This window comes from Apus apus, chromosome 3, assembly GCF_020740795.1.
Source record: "Apus apus isolate bApuApu2 chromosome 3, bApuApu2.pri.cur, whole genome shotgun sequence".
Lineage (NCBI taxonomy): Eukaryota > Metazoa > Chordata > Aves > Apodiformes > Apodidae > Apus > Apus apus.
In genome coordinates this window covers 40,259,739-40,279,104 of record NC_067284.1, presented here as the reverse complement: position 1 = coordinate 40,279,104, position 19,366 = coordinate 40,259,739, and the positions used below count along the sequence as shown (strand labels likewise).

Sequence of the window (19,366 nt, the reverse complement as noted above, 5' to 3'; positions counted from 1 at the left end):
TTGCCTGTTACAACTAGCATCAATGATTTGGTTTTCAATTTATTTATTTTAAGAAGAAAGAAAGAAAAATAGGAGCAAACTAGAAAGCATTACTTATAGGACAGGGGAAAAGACATTAGCATTTAAGGTACATATTGATTGTTATTTTATTAATCTGAGCTCAGAACACAGCAGTAGCATTGCTGCTAGCTGAAAGTAAACTTCAAGTAAGATTTGTGTTAGTGTTTATAATTAAACACTGCAACTGCACAGTGGTTTATCAGATATTTTTCCTTCTCTCTTATATTGAGAATGATAACAGCCTAAACTAATTTGATTTTTCCATATTTCAAATTTTATAATAGACTGAAATCTTGAGGGATTTCACAGCAGATGGATGACCATGTTATTCTAATTACAATTACCTATGGGTTTAGAAAACTGTCATTTTTTAAGATAATCCATTTCTCATTTTAAGAAACATGATAAACACTGAATATCTATGCATTGTACTAGATCCACTTTCATGAAAATTGTGGCATCTTCTCCTTTTAATTAAATAACTATTAGAAACTGTTTTTCAGTTCCTTAGACCCAAATTTATTCAAGAGAATGGTGGAAACATACCAAGTGCATGTTTGGCTTACTTAGATGTACAGCTAGAAAGAAGCATCCGCAATACAGTTTGCCTTCTAACAACTCATTACTTAATTCAGAAAACTGTCTCTACTGTAACAGTGATTTTAGAATTTAGCTTAGATAATGCTTACACACACATATATGGAAAAGATATTGTGAATTAACATGGCATTTAATAATTATTTTTTCTCCTTGGAGAGATTCCAACCCTTCACATACATTAGCAGAAAACCCTGGGAAATGTACACAAATCTGATCAATCATTAGTCAATCAGTGAGAAACCTAATTTTAAGTAAATAAGTTCTGATAGAGATTTAAGTTACTATGTTATCTTTGTTGTTTCTGTAACTATTATTTGGAATTTTCTGTTCTGAAAAATTAATTTAATGTCTGCGATTCTCACAGGATTTTCAAACCTAGTGTTCCTTCAAAGTTGGCAGTAAATTTTAGATAAATAATGTAGTGTTGTTGCCACCTCCACCTAACCAATGGCTCATGGCAAAATCAATGAAGCAGAAGATTCAGGTTCACCCTTTCCTTTAAATCCTAGCTTTGAACAAAAGGTTGAGAAGAATGGATTAAAATTAAGGTACTCTACATCTAAGTGAACAGAGTATGGACTACCACGTCCCTTCATTTGAGTTTTTCCACTCAGATGGAAGTACTTAGCTGCTATGACTAAGAAATGGGATGCTGTCTTTGCTGGGCAAAGCATCCACCTGGAGGTTGCCCAGTTAGACACCTGTTCCTCCTCTAGTTAGTTTTTGCCCTGTTCAAACCAAGCAGTTTTTCCTGGTTTTTTATTAGGAAACACTAGGATAACCTTGCAAAGTTAGGTCTGTGGGCTATACTGTTCTCCAAATTAATGTGAGACAGGCATTCCCCAAGACAGAAAACAAAACTACACCTGGGCCTTCCATACCATTGGAGAATGTGAGAGATCTTGAACTGCACCTAAAGAGATGTACAGAGAGGAGCAAGAAGGGCAGTCTAGGTGTCAAATAAATCATCTACATCATGAACGCATTATGTGGGCTTTTCAAGGAACTATTGAAATCATAATATGAATTGAGAAGTGTTAGAAATATGTCAATAGCATGTCCATTAAGAGATCTTTGTTGCTCATTATGCCTCCTGAAAAAATTGAAAAATAAATGACAAACTAATGCGGGACAAGAAAAAAACTTTCAAGGGTCTTTAAAGAAAAATAAAAGAGTGACAGAAGGACCTGTCACTTCAGCAACTCTCTTCATTAAGCAAAGATAGATGTTCTCAAATAAAATTAAGAGTATTCCATTAGCAAGCTCTCAGAAGGTAAAGGCCACTACATAAAAGGAAGAGATCCTCTAAATTACTAAAGGGGTTTTTATGCTTTGAAACTTCAAAAGCAAGTCTGAAATCTCCAAGGACACTATATTTGCATTGTATGGATGTAAGAATAACATATCAGTATGAATAACAGACACTCCGCAAAGCAGGCTTGGTTCTTCAGAGTTAGTGGCAGAATAAGCACTCTAAACGACTGAACTACAACCTAAGAGAAAAGGCCTGGACAGACAATAAAGAATGAAAATGCATTTTCTGGCAGGTATTAACAATGCTCCTAAATCTTCTAATTTTGCAAGTGCTTCAAAATACTAAAATGTATTACTTTACACTCAGAATAAATGAACTTTATCATTCATCCATTATTCTTGGCCGTAAGCATGCCATATGTAAAAAACTAACAATCAGATTACTCTGTCAACAAAAGCAGTTCTTTAATATGTATCCTTTAATGCACTATAAATTGTGTATTTTTGTGTTTATTATATGCTATGAGGCTTTCAAAAGGTGGGCCAAATTGCTTACACCATTTTAAATGTTAATGCCACTAGCTTTTCAAATAATTTCATAATAGGTGTCATCAAATACTTTGAATCATACCCTCACCTGTTCTGCATCTCCATCTTTCCATTACACATACAGAAATGCGAAAGCCCATTATTAATAATTATCTGTACTGTTTACTCAAGCACATCATCTTTTTCTCCAACATGAGGTAATTCTCATTTGTTAGGAAATGAATTTATGAGCTCTTAAATAACATTTTAAAACACCTCCAAAATGCTACAGACACATTTAAAAGTAAAGTAATTTAAATATGAAGAGGCTGGATGGCAATAAATTATTAGGAAACTGACCTTTATAGCTTCCTGTGCTGAAATAACAATCCAAGTGGCTTTCAGAAAGATGTGACACGAACTTTTCAATTAATTCTGCCAATACTGCAAGAAGTAAAAACCCATTAAAACATTAGAGGCAATGAACAAAATGTGGAAGTATATTACCTAACAAAATAACAATATGTGAGAAACTAAAGTTATTTGAATTCCTGCACATTTATTCAGGTTTTAATGGGGGAACAATTCAAAGCATGCATTATATTTTGCATTCTTAACACCATTCCTAACTTAAATTAAATTTTAATAGCTTTACTGCGAATACATTCCCTGTAAATCGAAATAGAATCGTGTATTATCTTTATATCTTCCAAGGATTACTTCAGAATTTGTTACACGGTTCCAATAATATGAAATGAAAATTAATTATAATTATACTACAACATCTTGCCATATTTGTCTGTGTATGTAGACAGAAAATAAAAATAAACTCAAAAAAACAACCAAACAAAACCACAACAAACAACAAAAAAACTACATCACCCTAAAACAATGCTAGCAAAAGTAAATTCAATTTTAAGGGCTGTTTCAAATATGTTGATATAAAACCACCGATGCCATACAAGATTAAAAATATTCAATTAAACTTAAGCAATAGGGGCATTTCTTTTGCGAAATTCTGTATTTTATGATGCCTATAACGTTCTTATTCAGTTCTCACCATGGAACTTTTAGTCTGCAGATACTGCATAGATAAGTCAGATGTTGACATCTGGTCATTATGCAGGAAATTGTAACTCCCATCTTAACAGGATGTTAGCCAGGAAGTTAACAAGAACTCCTAATGACAAATCATTAGCAAAAACGGACCCTGATTCCTCAGTTCTGGAAGTCTGAGGCTCCTGCAACTGAGCATGCTACCACCTTACAGGTTTAAATAAAGGATACAAAGAAGCCTTTTACACACACTGCATGGAGGAAGCCCCTACTGAAATAACCCATACTGAGAATAAAGATAGCAACAATGAACATTTTTAATAATTGTTATCCTAAAACAGCTGCTGTTGTAATAACAAACAGGATTTAAAGAATAGGGATAAAACCTTTTCACAATAATTCAAAGCAAGGAAGTGTATTTAGAGAGTAACAAGAGCTGCTACCCATGGGATTTCCTGCTTTAAGTCTGCATGCTACCATTCCCTTGGCAGCACCTCAGTCATGGTCCCAGATTCCTGCAGATAGCTCCATACACCCACAGGAAGTTTTAGACCAAATAATTCCACCACACCATTTTAGCACATAGCTGTAGGAACAGCTGTAGCCGCAAAAGTGTGGCATAACAATCCGTGGTGGAGGTGGCAATGGAGGAAGCCAGAAAACCCTTGAACTAGCCTTGCTGACAGGAAAACTAACACAGGAGATTGCAGTGCAAGCTCTTAGTGAGTGAGGAAGAGGAAGACAGAACCTCCACCCACAGTCTCGGCATATTATCCCAGAAAAATAATTATTAAAAAGATATCATAAAGACAATTGCTATATAAAATACTGACATTTTCTTTTTTTTCTTGATTAGGTGTCTAAAACATTTAGAGAAATTAATATACTTTTCATGAATACCAAAAAAAGCTTTTAAAAGGTTGAGATTTGTTAACACTATGTTGATGGGTAAGCAAAAGGGGAAATTAAGTTCACTACAACAAAACACAGATCCACATTTAAGAGTAGCCAACTCCAACAATAACAAAATTAATTTTGCACTGCAAAGGACTATTACATTAAAAAAAAAATTATACGCGTAATTTATATCCTTATGCATTTTTATGGAGAGAAGAAACTGCTAATTAAACATAACATAGCTATTTTTAATCACAGTTAATAAACCACAGAGGGCTAGCAGAAAGCAATTCATTTTATAGAAGAGTAACAGTTTATTTGTTTTGTGAGAAAAAACAGAATAAACAATCTCGCTAATCTTCATTATTATGCTTAGTAGATATAACAAATATAACAAATATTTGTGTAAAATGAGAAAAGGTTTCTATACCTGGAGCTGTAGATAGCAAAAAGCAGAAATTAAACATAAAATTTGTAACCAGCTAGATGTTTACTGTATGACTATTAGTATGATGATTACTGAAACATGCCAGACTATAATAGCAATCACGAACTCTATTAAAAAGACAAAAATACCACCTACTTTAGGAAATTTAAAACCAAGTCAGAACATTGTGAATTTCTTATCTTTTTGTTGGAAGGCATCCACATGCTTGACCTAGCAGTCAAATATTTCAGCTCAGTGCTTGAGCTAATGGGAGAAGTGACAGCTCAATGCCTAAGCAACTTTTTGAAACTCAAGCACTAAATTGATTCCTGCCATTTGAAAGTATTTATCTAAGTGCCTACCACGATCTTCAAAAAGCTTTTAATCAAGTTTGAGAGAGGATGACACACATGAGAGTTTATCAAAACATATTTGGTTAATACACAAATCAAAAGTTTTCACAGGACATTGTTTCTTCCAAAAGAATGCCCATGCAAAATGACAAGTACTTACTTTTGTCTTTTAATACCAAATCATTTTGCTGTCATGTGGACACTCTCTGAAAATCTTTATAAAGATGGAAACCAGATCAATGACTTTCATTTAACTGGAAAAAATCGTTGGACAGTTGGTATTGTAAAAGCCCACAGGGTCATGCAGAGGTTATGTACAGAGACACAGATGAGTTGTTGTGGCCTACGTACTCAGTGAAAATGTTGATTTTCTTAAATTATGGTAGCTGTATTAACACTGAAGTTTTTTAGAGATTGGCAATTACCTAATGCAAATTAATACACACATCCAAAATAAAGAGAATGTTAATTTAGGAGTGTGTAATTATATACAAAATAAATGAAAGGGCTTTGAAATTCCCTAAACGATTGCAGTATGCTCATGAAACAGCTGAATTCCTGTAGGATGTTTTCTCCTTGAAGAACTACTGTACAAAAGGAAGGTAATTGAAATGGCTTCTAAACTGCATATGAACACTGATTAAAAGAATTAATCTGATTAAAACTGTTTTAACAGGTAACCACCATGAGACGTTATCTAATTCCCACTCTGAGAAGTTTTTTTTTTAAAAAAAAAAAAAAAAGTCAAAAACTGTGAAAAGCATCTGATTTTTTTTTAGATCCTCTAATGTAACTAGTGTTACTGGATCATATTCTATACCAGCTCAAAGGTATAGACTTACTTGACTTGTGTTAGAGGTTAAAAATTCGAGATTGAAAATTCTGGACAGCTGACTTCTTTATAAGAGTAGTGGCAGAAATGTTCAACTCCATCAACCATACTTCAGTTTAATGTATCTATGAAAAACACAGTTGGCAATTCCATCCTTAATGGCAACAATACAGAGGACTTTTTTTGAATTCCTAAGATGATGGGATAGACTTTTAATTATTGTACACTGAAATGGCAAAGGAACAACCTCCATTTCATTTAAAAGAAGAAAATAAGGTAATAAAAATACTGACAGTACTTCCCTTAGAGATAAAGGTTTCATCTCTTATAGCAATATATAGATCTCTTCTTTCTTAATGCCTTTCAAACCCTAATGTTATTATCTTCACAGACATGCACACGCATTCACATGCGCTTACACTTTTTACAGGAAGTTGCTTTAGAAGTTGTTCCAAGAAGGTTTGGGGGACAGAAGAAGGAAGGTTTGATCTACAATTGTTCTTCCTGCGTAACATGACAGACCCACTGTTCTGCTCTAATTCTCAAACGAGCCTCCTTGAAATCAAGTAAGGACATACAAAGGTAAACATTTTTATATTTTTTTTATTATTATTATTATTATTATAAAAACCAATTCTGTGAATGCAGTATTTTTAAATTGGTCATACTAATAAAAATGAGAGCAGACCACAGGTAGAATCTAGACCTAGCTGAGTGATCTTCAAGGCAGAACATCTGGTCCATATATAAAAAGACCAAGTTGAGCTTAGAGAATCTATGCTCTTCTTGCAGGGAACAGGCTCCTCTGAGGATCAGCTCAGAATAGAACAGTTCCCTGATTTGTCTTTTTGAAATCACAGCCTAGAGAATTTTCTCTCACACGCTTAACAAGTGAGCCTATGGAATACTACATAGTCAAATTTTTAGCTTGACCTAATGAAGACTGAAATTTAAACAATTTTGTTCTTAAAAGAAGAAATATCATCCTAGTAATGGCTCTAAAAATGAAGTATTTAATTTTCTTTGAATTCAGAAGATCCTTTTCATCAAAAACTGAAGACCTACTGTCTTTACTTCTATATGTAGGCAGAGTGGTGACAACTGAGATACTCTCCTTGTTGAGATTCTAGTACCTGTGAAGTATACCTTGATATAAGCCACATTTACAATGCCTGATTAGGCTATTTTGCTGAAACTGCCAGAGTTCAGCATTTTTTACCCTGAATAAAAAAAAACATGACCACACAAACAACAGTCATACATACTGAAAATATCCATCTTCTTGGATCTTTATCTGATTGGCAAAGTTCAAGACTTACTTTCAACTTTTTGAAGCAACTGCTAAAGGCCATAGCACAGAAATGTCACAAACAATGACACTACCTCAAAGGATCATAGTATTTTTCATCACCATGTTTTGACAGAGCTACTTCAGACGATGTGGAGCACATAAAGCATTAATGGATTGCAAAACACTGTGTTGGCCATAACCACTGTTTCATCAACCATTCTGTTTGTAAAAAATGAAGAAAAATCCTATGTTTTCCAGTAAGAGCTAAAATCCAATTTCAAGAGCTGCTGTTTTTCATGTCTTTGAAGTCATCAGTAGTTGCTGAGTCTAAAAGAGTAAGTGCCTGAAGTTAAAAATTAGCTTAAAAAAGAAATATGCTTCTCACATGTATTTGATTGTTTGTTTGTTTAAGAGAGAACAATTTGGAGTTAAATTAATAGGCCCTAAGGAATAATCATAATCTAAGTCCATGTTACTGAAGGAGATATGCCTTGGAAACTGAATGACTTCACTGAGCTAGTAACTTTAGCTGAGTTTACTATTCCTATCCAGATATGGATATAAAGTTTGAGGAGAACAATTTGGACTTGGGGACCAATTATGAAAGGAAGAATGTTAGTATATAATTACATAATCTCTGCAACACCCTCAATTTCTGTTGCTTAAGAGTTTAAAGTCTCCTAGGAGAGGAGAGGAGTAAAGGCATTGAATCTGCCGAGACATATGCAAAGACGCTGAACAACAAGCACCTATATCCTAAGCATTCACAGTTCTGTGGCACCTTTACAGAAGGAATGACTAGAACAAGACCCTTGACCAAGCTTACTGTGCTTGGAAACCAGAATGTAGAAGCTGGTTGACTACAATATGATTTGCTTTTAGATGACCAAGAAAAATCCCACACTTTCAGTCCTTTCACACTAAAAGCCATACAGGCCTAAGGAAGATTCGTGTTTCTCTTTAGCAGCTCAATAAAGCAATTCAAAACTGGATCTTGATGTTTGACTACAGACATTACTTTAAAGCTACAGTCAGACCTGATGCTTAGCCAAGAAAACACCAATCTAGGGATGAAGACGGAAAAGTTTGCAGGTTCTATAGATTTGGCACCTGGTAATCCTGACAACAGATCACAAAGTATCTTTTTGTGATCAATCAATACACTACACAGTCATTAAAACCAACATTGTCTTTGCTGATTAAGTTCTGTTTCAATTGATGTTAATGTTAGTTAGGAAAGGCCCAGTACAGGAAGCATACGAATGCATCTTTGTTCTTTAATCCTTGGAGTTTGTTCCATCTGTAAGTAAAGTTTTGATTTCTTGGGATCTGGACTGAAGCCTTTCAGCCCTCTTAAACTTAGGGGAGCTTCACATGCTGCAAAAGACAGCAGCATAGCTGATGTTGCCTTAAACCACGCAGCTGCTTCTGAAACACCTCTATGCAGCATTTGAACAGCTCTGCACCCACCTTACATTACCAGTACTTACACTTAGTTTATAATGCTACTATCCTTTTATTTTGTATTTTTATGTATTTATTTAGTGCGTCATTATGCTATTCTGTCTCTGTTTTCATACTTTACTTCTCTGTAGTTTGTGACAGCACTTGAGGAACTCCCTGTGATGCTTAGCAATTCCATTAATACCTTCTTGCTGATTTTTACTCCCAGTTCTATCTCCATTGGAACCAGCTATGCAGAAGCGAGAATAATCTTTTGTTTTGGATTAACAAATCGTAATGTCTCTCTATAATTCCTCATTATAGCTTCTAGAACCTCCAGTAAAGTTACAAAAAAACAGCCTATGCAGGTTTTGAGGCTGTGTATGGATAGCTAAAAAGCACAAAAGGAAAGACCATTATTTTTCTTTGTAAGCCACCTACTTTAAATGCATGTTCTCTTTATTTTGTAAAATACGCTTTTTCAACAAATCACTATTTTTAGATGCAGAAGACAGAATACAAAATTTCAACAAAAATTTCATGTAGTCCAAAAAGAGATCAGCCCAGAAAATATGCTGCATTCTAACAAAATTGGTTTTACAAAGATTCAATCATTGGTGCTTCACAATATATAACATCCAAAAAACCTTGCATTGAACTACTACATCAGTCATGCAAGAAAAGTAAGTATACAATTTTGATAGAAAAATGTAGATTTCACAGAGTCATCCTAGTTGGAAGGGACCTTGAACATCATGAAGTCCAACCATAACCTAAATCCCCCTAACATAACCTAATTTATCCATTCAGTGCTTAAATCATGTTGCTAAGCACTATATCTATATTTCTTTTAAACACTCCCAGGGATGGTGACTCCACCACTTCCCTGGGCAGCCTGTTCCACTGTCTGAACACTCTTTCAGTAAAGAAATTCTGTCTAATATCCAGTCTAAACCTGCCTTGGTGCAGCTTCAGGCCATTTCCTTTTATCCTGTCATTATTCACTTGAGAGAAGAGGCCAACTCCCACCTCCCTACCACCTCCTTTCAGGCAGTTGTAGAGAGCAATGCGGTCTCCCCTCAGCCTCATCTTCTTCAAACTAAACAATCCCAAATCCCTCAGCCTCTCCTCATAGGGTTTATTCTCCAGCTTGGTAGCTTGGTAGCTCTTCTCTGGACATACTCCAGCAACTCGACATCCTTCTTTTTAACTGCTACTCTTAAATTTATTATACTGGCAGAAGCTCATACAAAATACATTGTTTCTGAATGGTTACGAATCTTATTTGTTCACCTGTTTCACAAAGCTGTCTGAATACATGGATCTGTGAATGTGTACAATATAATGTACATTGTATGTGGATATATGCATGATATACAAATAAATATTCTGTCTACACACAGATTCTTCCAAATTGTAGGTCAAAGCTCTGACTAATTTACAATCACCCAACACTATAAACTCAAGCTTGTTTCAAACAAGCAATAAGAACAGAAAGGTCTGAGAATGTAGAAACATTCAACAATTATTTCCTTTAACCACATTATACAAATGACAAATTTCTTATTAACTATTTTAATATTAAATCAGTTCCTGTATAAATTACTTTCTTAAGGCTTCCAAAAGCATCCTGTAGCTTTTATATTGCTATATAATTTATCATGAAAGTCCAGTCTCTTATATAAAACACATGCTGGGGCACTTTGATCCCATGTAGAAGACACTTCATCTGTCTTCACTGTCATTTGTATCAATTGCCTACCTAAAAAATTTACAGAGAAACCTTTGGCATCTGAAAACACAAAGTTAAGAGTGTGTACTGACCATCTGACCATAAGCAGAATTCTTATGCAAATGGAGCCAGCAGTTTCTAAAAACACCTAGCTTCTCTATTGCTACACAAATTTATATGATAGGTGAATTATTATGCTTGATTTCTGATTATTTATGTCATACGGGTGATCACCCTTTTTGTTTTGGCTGGTTTGTTATTTGAACTGATCTGTACCACTGATCCTGCATGAGCACACTCTTTACTAGAAAATACATATGAAAATGAAGAACTGCATGAGTAGGTTTTTTGATGTTTAGCATGGCTTTATTCTGAATTTTTTTACTGCAATTGGCCATTAATATAATTTCCCAACCTGTCTTAAAGTCATTCACGGATGTCTGGGAAATGTCTGTTTTCTCTCAGACTCTTTTCAATTTTCTCAGAATCTCAACAATGGACTGCTTAGAGATCTGCTACAAAGACTTATATTTGAGCCTTTTTTTGTGTCAAATTTCACTGAAAACAGCCAAGACAGAAAGACAACAGCAATAAAGAGGGAAAATTAGGACATGAAGCACAAGCACTGCTGTTTTAGGAAAATCCCATTGAAATAGTTTTGATAATCAGCACAAAATCAGAGACTCCTTTTATAGATATCCTAATCCTCAACAAAAGTTTAAAGAACAGTTTCTTACTAGTGACCTTTTGTTTGCTTGCTTTAACTCAGTAAGCCATACTCACTTGTTCCACTGATGATATCTGGTCTGGCTTTCATGACTTTGCAGAACTGTTTTCTAAAGATTTCTTTCCACCCAGTGTGCTTCTCTGGTGTTTTTAAAAGAGATAAGAGCTTGTCAAGATCTTTATCTAGAAGAAATGAAAAAATAGTGTTATCCTATAATGATAATCTTGGCTCTTTTATTTTTCTTTCTTTCTTTTAAACTTACTACGTAAGTAGTTACTAGTTACAGAATTCCACAGACACAAGTCAATGCATTAAGAAACTAGAAACCATTGCAACAAAGAAGAAAGTCAGACACAGCTGAGCGCCCTGTCATTGCTTGGAAATTTTGGCAGAACTCATACCTTAGGAAGAATAAATAAATAATCCCTTAGCCTGCAGCAGTTAAGACTGGAGAAGTAGTCTTAAAGCTGATGACATTCTGCTTTATACAGAACATTCATTCTACTTACTGCTAGGTTCTGAACATTTAAGACATTACTGAGGCACATTTTATAACTCCTCGAAAGTTATTACTCATCTGTCCTCGTAATGGTAAGAATTGGAAAGACATTTTAAAGAAAGTAGCTTGGTATTGCCATGTAATTTCACCACTCTGAGAATCTAAAATAGAAGAGCTAGGCAAAGATCCTCCACTGAGTATCATCGGTTTAATGACAAACCGTCAGGTGGCAGCACTGTTTTGTAGAACATGAAATGAAGCATAAGACAGAAACATAACAGTGTTCCATAGAAAATTTCTGCTTCTTTCTGTAACCAGGTTTCCTTCAGATGCTTCTACTATGGAGATATATTATGGCATATATGTTTATGCCTTCAGGTTGCTAGGCATACCTATCAAGTTAATTTTACAAAACTTCACTGGGCTGCCCATGCTATGTGAATTCTTACAATAGGTGTGATGATAATCTCCAGCTATTCCCAAATTTAGCACAAGGACTTAAAATAGCAACAAAACATTACACTAGAAGTGTACTTTTGCTGTCACTGAAATGTCACCTTGCAAGTTTTGTGTTAATACTTAGAGAAACTTAGAATTTAAAATTGAGCCTTCTGAAGAATCTAGGTGCACCCAACAGGCTTCAGCCCAGGGCTACAGGCTCTTTGTTGGTGGTGACAGAGGTGTCAACAATGTCATTCAGCCATCGTCTAACTTCTGAACACTTGACTTTTCAGCTGAGCATTATTAAGACGCAGTTTTTCAGTACAGTTGTTCTAAGTGAGGCACGATTGTACTACCAGTTTTTCATTTTATGTTCAGCTTGCTTATCAAATTTGCAGAACAGTTTACAAAAAGATGTTTATAAAAAGATTCCTTTTAAATGCAAAGAAAGAATTTCAAAGATTGCTCCTTAGGAAGACATGCCCTCAAAATTAAAATTCCCATTGATGCAATGACAGAAGGACAGTAAGTATGTTCTCTTTTCTCTTGGCTAAAAGTGACATCTTTTCTCCCTTGATTTTCTACTAAGTTAGTGGAAATGACACATACTTTACCAATTTTCTAGAATAAAATATCACAGGCTGAGGCAGTAAATTTCACAACTAGCTGAGTCTCACAGAGGTTTGAAAACAGAACTATAGCAACAAATGTAGAACATGTTTAATCATACATGCAAATGTTGTCTTTCAACAATACGATGCCTGTGCTTAAAAGCTTTAAAATTTTTGCTTTAAATCTTCTGCAACCAAAATGTCTATCTTAGAATTCACACTCAAAAGTGAGTATTAGCAAGCTGCCATTACACATGATGACACGGCACTCTGAATAATATAATATATACAAGGTAGCAAATCAAAAAGGAAATAATTTCTAACCATATGCAAGATTTGTTAAAGAATGTACACATATTGTGAAGGGAACACGACAAGGCAACTTGATTCCCAGAGTACTTGATGCTGCTACAAATTATTTTCTAGTCAACTGCAGGTGGCATCTGTAATAAGGTAAATACACGTGCACTCACTCCAGCTGTGTGCAATCTCTCTGCTATGGGGTCATGCAGTTCACATCATTATTAAAGGATTGTAGCCTATACTAAAGCTACTAACTAATTAATAAGGTGATTAAAGTTCTTTATACCATACAAACTCCCCTTTGCTCTACTCCTACATTTTTTTGGGGGGAAAAAAACCCAAAATAAACAAACAAACCAACCCCACAACACCACCACAAAAAAACCACTACAGAAATGGCTTTTTTGAATACTTGTTGTTACTTTCATTTCTTTAGAATGTTTCAGTATTCAGTTTTCCAATAAAATTTGTTTCCACAAACAAAATACTATTTTCAAATTAACTTATTCTTTTACGTTGATTAGAATATTTCCAACAGAATTAAGATATTGCATAAAATGTATCTTAAGCTGGTCCAAAGACCTTAATGATTTATAATCAGTAAATTGCATCCCTGTCACTGCAATTTATTGTATGATACATAATATTTTTTAAAAGTGGATTACAGTAACTTAATTATAATTACTATTCCAAAATTACATTAAATTCCTTTGTCAAATAACTAATCCTCAGTTAGAATCTTTACAAATAAGATGCACTGATGCTTAAAACAGCTTACCTGAGTATGAAAATTTAATATGAAGAAGGATTTATTTTTACAGCATTATCAGTAGGATTTCTAGTTCGTCCTCTGACTTTCACTGATATTTCTGTAACAGGTGAAGGCTGAAAAAAATCTTAGAACTGCAAAGCAACACTCCTCTACAAGTTAAGTAGCTATTTTACTTCCTAAAGGACTGCAGTAATTTAGTGTGGCAGACGAGGATCAGAGACTACAAGATGAGATTTAATCAATGTACCAGAGACCAGAGTGAAACTTTGCTTCCTCTGAAAGTAATAAAACTACTAAAAAAAAATAATATCCCAATAATTTCAATAAAGTAGTACTTCATGACTATTAATCTCTGCTGTCTCCTCCTAGCATCTGGATTTGACTCTTATTTTTCTTTGCTCAGTTTATCTCTCTGATATTCTTCCTTCCTTGCGAGTTTTACAAAATTAATTTCTTACTTTGATATTGCTGAAAGGCGCACTTATCTAGCAGCATCACTGCATGCAAAATGGTATTGTTTAAACACGTAACCTTTTACAATGTTAATTTATGCTCCCAGGAAATAAAGATTACAGTATTACAGTCTTTTCTGAAATTTTGCTAAAGACCACAGACCACTATAATTGTTTTAAGGCTCCTCTGGGAAGGTAGTCTTTAACAAAAAAGGAACTTAAGTAACTTCAAATATGTACCACATATAACTAATGCAGATATGTGTATGCAACTCTGCAAAAATATGAAGAAGAAACAAAATCCAGGAATAAATACTTTCACTAAAATACGAACCACCTACTTACCACAACTGCCAAGTCAATACTTAATTGCCATTTCTGTCATCAGAATAGAGACAGGCAAGCAATCTACTGAATACAGTAACTGGTTTTTATATAACCAATGGATGTTTGTTTTCCACCAGTCAAGGAGGATACAAGACTTAGGACCCTCAGATAGTTCACAGGAACATTCAGACTCCAGTAACAGGGAAACAAGCTTAAGATCCCCACCTTAAGACTCTATAGGACATTCATGTACTTAATATATGCATTACATACTGTAACTGGTATCATATTGTGGCAACTTACAGTATCTTATTTTCTTCTAGCTAAACCATTTTCTTCTCTCGACAGCTTGTCATTCAACACAGAGTATCACTTCCTCCAGCAGTTCATCACAGCACAAAAAGGAGAAACTTGGTGGATTTTTTGAATGAAAATTGGTTCCCAAAACCTCATGATACCAAATTAATGCCAGCTCACTCTCATAAGTTAGTAGGCAACTATAACTTGTCCAAGAGCATCACCATATAGCTGGTACTCCAAATACCACACAGTCCTGTTACTAAAGGTGGGTTTTGCCACTATCACTAGAGTTGTTTTACACACAGGTCAATGACAAAAAAGAGAAGTCCTGCTCTTCTTTTCTTTTCTGATACGTCACTAAATGGCTTCCTTAGTTATTCTAGATTAATGGCTTGAATTATTTTGTTGGGGTTTTTTTCTGGAAGAAATGCCAGACCTGCTGAAGGAGATGAAGGACAGAAAATGAGGGAACAGAATATTAACAAAAAGCCCCAGCAATAGAAAGAAAAGTGAGGAAGGAAATGAGTAAGACCTTCCTCTTCTGATGATAGTAAGCTTTTAAATATGCCCAATCATAACAAGAAATCATACCTTAACAGTGAGATTGAAGAGATGCTTATGTAAATTTAAATAATCTCCTCCCCCTCTATTCTGCCTTGGTGAAGCTGCATCTGGAATATTGTGTCCAGTTCTGGGCCCCTCAGTTCAAAAAGGACAGGAAACTACTGGAAAGAGTCCAGAGCAGAGCCACAAAGGTGATTAAGGGAGTGGAACATCTCCCTTATGAGGAAAGGCTGAGGGAGCTGGGTCTCCTTAGCTTGGAGGAGACTGAGGGGTGACCTCATCAATGTTTATAAATACGTGAAGGGTGTGTCAGGAGGACAGAGCCAGGCTTTTTTCAGCGACGTCCAGTGACAGGACAAGGGGCAATGGGTACAAACTGGAATATAGGAGGTTCCACATAAACATCAGAAAAAACTTCTTTACTGTGAGAGTGACAGAGCACTGGAACAGGCTGCCCAGAGAAGTTGTAGAGTCTCCTTCACTGGAGACATTCAAAACCTGCCTGGACACGTTCCTGTGTGATGTGCTCCAGGTGATCCTGCCTGGCAGGGGGGTTGGACTAGATGATTTTTTGAGGTCCCTTCCAATCCCTAAGATTCTGTGATTCTGTGAATCTGCGAGAGGCCTGCCTTCTTCCTAATATGCAGTTATATTTTGCCACCCCATCCTTTCCTTTGTGCTAGCACTTACTGCTTTGTGCAGCCTTGTCAAAAGAAAATTACCACATTACTTGTTTAGGAAGCTATGGAATAACCAAGTTATCTGCAAGTATGAAATCTTAAATCACCACACCATAACTTTCTTTCAGTTTAAACTGATCTCACTCCCAAGAAGTTGCTGCTTTAGAATTCTTCACATAATTCTTAAACTACCTTTTGTGTTGAAAGTGAAAATTCATAGATGTTTTAGAAAAGGTCAGAAATGACACAACCCTTTTCTCATCTGGTTATGTTTTGAGATAAAAGTGGGGGTTTTGTGACTAAGAAACTAAGACCTGTAAATTGACATGTATCTTATTCAAAATCTACATTTATAGATAAATAATGACCTCACTATATTGTATTTGACAGCTACATGAAAATAAATCCATATAAAGATATATATTTTAGGAAAGCCCATGTATATTTCTAATTTATTTCTCTTTCATTAATTAAGTGGACTGCTTAAAGAGTGGAAGACAATAGGTTCACACATGAATACTGAGCAGGACAAGTCAAGGAAGGGCAAGTGATTAAGACATTTATGTGAAATTATAAGGGATAACAGGAACATTAATATAGCTGGCTCTTTGACAGAGAAAGTTTAAAAAAAATACTAAAGAGAGCCTCTGCTAGTTTCCAGCAGATATAAAAAAAAAAAACAACACATGGCTGAAAAGAAATCTGACTAAAAAAAAACAAACAAAAAAACTCCACCAAAACCAAACCACAAAACAGAAACATGGCAGTATTGTTCCCATTTAAGGTAAGAGTATAAAGCACTCAGAGCAGTAGCTAAGAAAAAACACCAAAAGACTGTAAGAGCATTATCACAGAAGATTTCTGGTAGCAATTCTGGATTGTATGAGTCAGGAAGAGAGTAAGATTAATGATTTATGGGATGCCTATGTATATGAAAATGCTAAGCAGTGAATGCATTATTTCAGGACAATTACGGACACTGTTCTTCAGCCACACTCATCACCAACTGTAACAACTGCAGATCTAGAAGAAAAGGAAAACAGACCTTCTCTGCAAACAGAGGAGTGAATATTACAGTTTAATACAGTTCTAAATAGTTTAACTTTTAATAACCTACAGTGTACTTAACATTACAAGTAAAAAACCCATTATTTTAATAGTTGTATCCTGAGCAACATAGAACTGTATCACTTTTTGAAAACCACTTAATATTTCTTCCTCAAATTATCTTAATGTAATAATAATTAAACAAATAAGACAAAAGAAAAGCAACAGGGTATCTTGCTGCAGTGTAAAAAGTTGGAAGTGGCGTAATTAATTTCTATTTGTAAATAATTATCTACATAATTATTTGAAACTTTTTGATCTATTTATTTAATATAACTTACACAATCTGAAAGCTTCAGTCTGGAAAATGAGCTATTCAGTTTGGTGGAAGAATTTTTTTTTAAAATGAGAACTGAAATTCAACAAATTCAATGTTTTGTTTTCCTTTTTTTCATACAGCAAAACACAAAGTATCTTGTTTGACTTTAAAAGGTTCCATTAATTTTTCAGTTATGTAGTATTCTACTTCAGTTCCCTTTAATATAAAACATGCCATTTTAAATAAAAATATTTTAATACTTCACCAAACACATTTGCAAACCTTTGAAACTTCACTGCAGCACATTTTCTGTTAAGTCAAGAAGTTTTACCCTAGGTTTCATAGCTGGTTGTCATCCACAAAACCGACAATCTCCATTCCATTATCCCACTTGTTAATGATGAGCAAAAGAACAGCTCTCAACAAGAGAACAGAGAGGTTCTGAGGGGCACAACAAAATATGCCTTTCCAACCCAAGAGCAATGCTGACTGCCTTCTTCAAGTCATACAACATACAACAACTGGGCATCCACTTCATAGGGACTTGATGGTTTTCTTACAAAAACTTCCTTGGAAGCCTTGAACAGTGTCACCAAAGTTAAGATCCAGAAACTCCCTTTTTTTCTTTTATAATTACATGGCCTTTCCTCTTGTCAGAGACAGAAACAATTTTTTTTTTCCGTTTTTTTCTAGATACTTATTAACACTCTTATGTATTCTACAGTTAAAGCAGAATTTATGTAACTTTTGAAAATCTCTATCTGCTAAGGAAATTCACAAGTAATTTCTAGTAAGTACATATCAAGGATACAGTAAACATGAACAAATACAAATAATTATTTTCTATAAAGCATCATCCTTTTGCATTGTCTATGCAAATTAAAACCTTGTAACAGTTTCTCTGTATGAATTAAACTGTTTTGCCTAGATAGCTCTTCAAAGCACTCTTGAGTCAGCCCACATTCCAAATTGATGCTCAGTGTGGAAACCAACTATCCTAAATGCTATTTCACACACCACCAAGCTTTGTAAACACAGGGATCTGAATCAGGAAAAGAGTTTACAAAAAATACGTAGCTTAACCATACTGTCTTGCTTCAGTTAGTAGAGAGATGATATAAATACAACTCATGAGTCACCCACCTGAGACGGAGCCAAAAGGTTAATCTTGAAGTTTGCATAAGAATTAGATTACTAAACAGAGCTTTGCAGATTGACAGTTGCACATAGCCAGACAAGCAAAACCAAACAAACTTATTTAGCTACAAATGCAGCCAACAACAAAAAAAATCCTGAAGTACTTAAGAAACTGTAATCTGGGGAATGAGGGTGGAGAGTGAGGAGGAAGGAAAAACAAATAAAAAAATCAACACAGATGCTTGTTTTACACTTATTGCATGCTTTGTATGTACCTTGCTTGAATTCAGATTTCCTAGGAATTTCTGAAAGATAGCACCTTGGCAAAGGAAATGATGAAAACATAGGCCAAGGATATGGATCATTGCCCTAGAAACAGGACCAGAAAGAAATTAATTAGGAGAAGAATTAATAACATTTGATCAATTAACACACAGGTAAAGTTCCCACAATTATTGCCTATGCACCAAAATTATGCCTGATAATGTGAAAAAAATTAAAGGACAAAAAACCAAAAATCATTTGACCCAGAATTTTTTTCAAGTACATACAACTGACAGTTTTGATTTTACAGTTCTTTTTTTCAACCAAAAAGGAAAATGCCATTTTTATAAAAATAAAAATAATTTAAAAAACAACAAACAAAATAAAACAAAAAACTGTATTTCCAATTTTATACATTGATCTAGCTGTCTTTGTTGCGCAAACACTAAT

At 34.7% G+C, this 19,366-nt stretch overlaps 1 protein-coding gene across 3 annotated transcripts in view; it reads right to left on the bottom strand.

Annotated features, from left to right (window-relative positions):
• TBC1D32 (TBC1 domain family member 32) overlaps positions 1 to 19,366 on the bottom strand; it is a 78,750-nt gene that overhangs the window by 13,462 nt on the left and 45,922 nt on the right. For all 3 annotated transcript variants that reach the window (XM_051613470.1, XM_051613473.1, XM_051613471.1), the window contains exons 26-28: positions 18,928 to 19,021; positions 11,257 to 11,382; positions 2,803 to 2,886 (exon numbers count right to left, since the gene is read on the bottom strand). In XM_051613470.1, the coding sequence (XP_051469430.1) occupies positions 2,803 to 2,886; positions 11,257 to 11,382; positions 18,928 to 19,021 (304 nt within the window). The remainder of the gene's footprint in view (positions 1 to 2,802; positions 2,887 to 11,256; positions 11,383 to 18,927; positions 19,022 to 19,366) is intronic.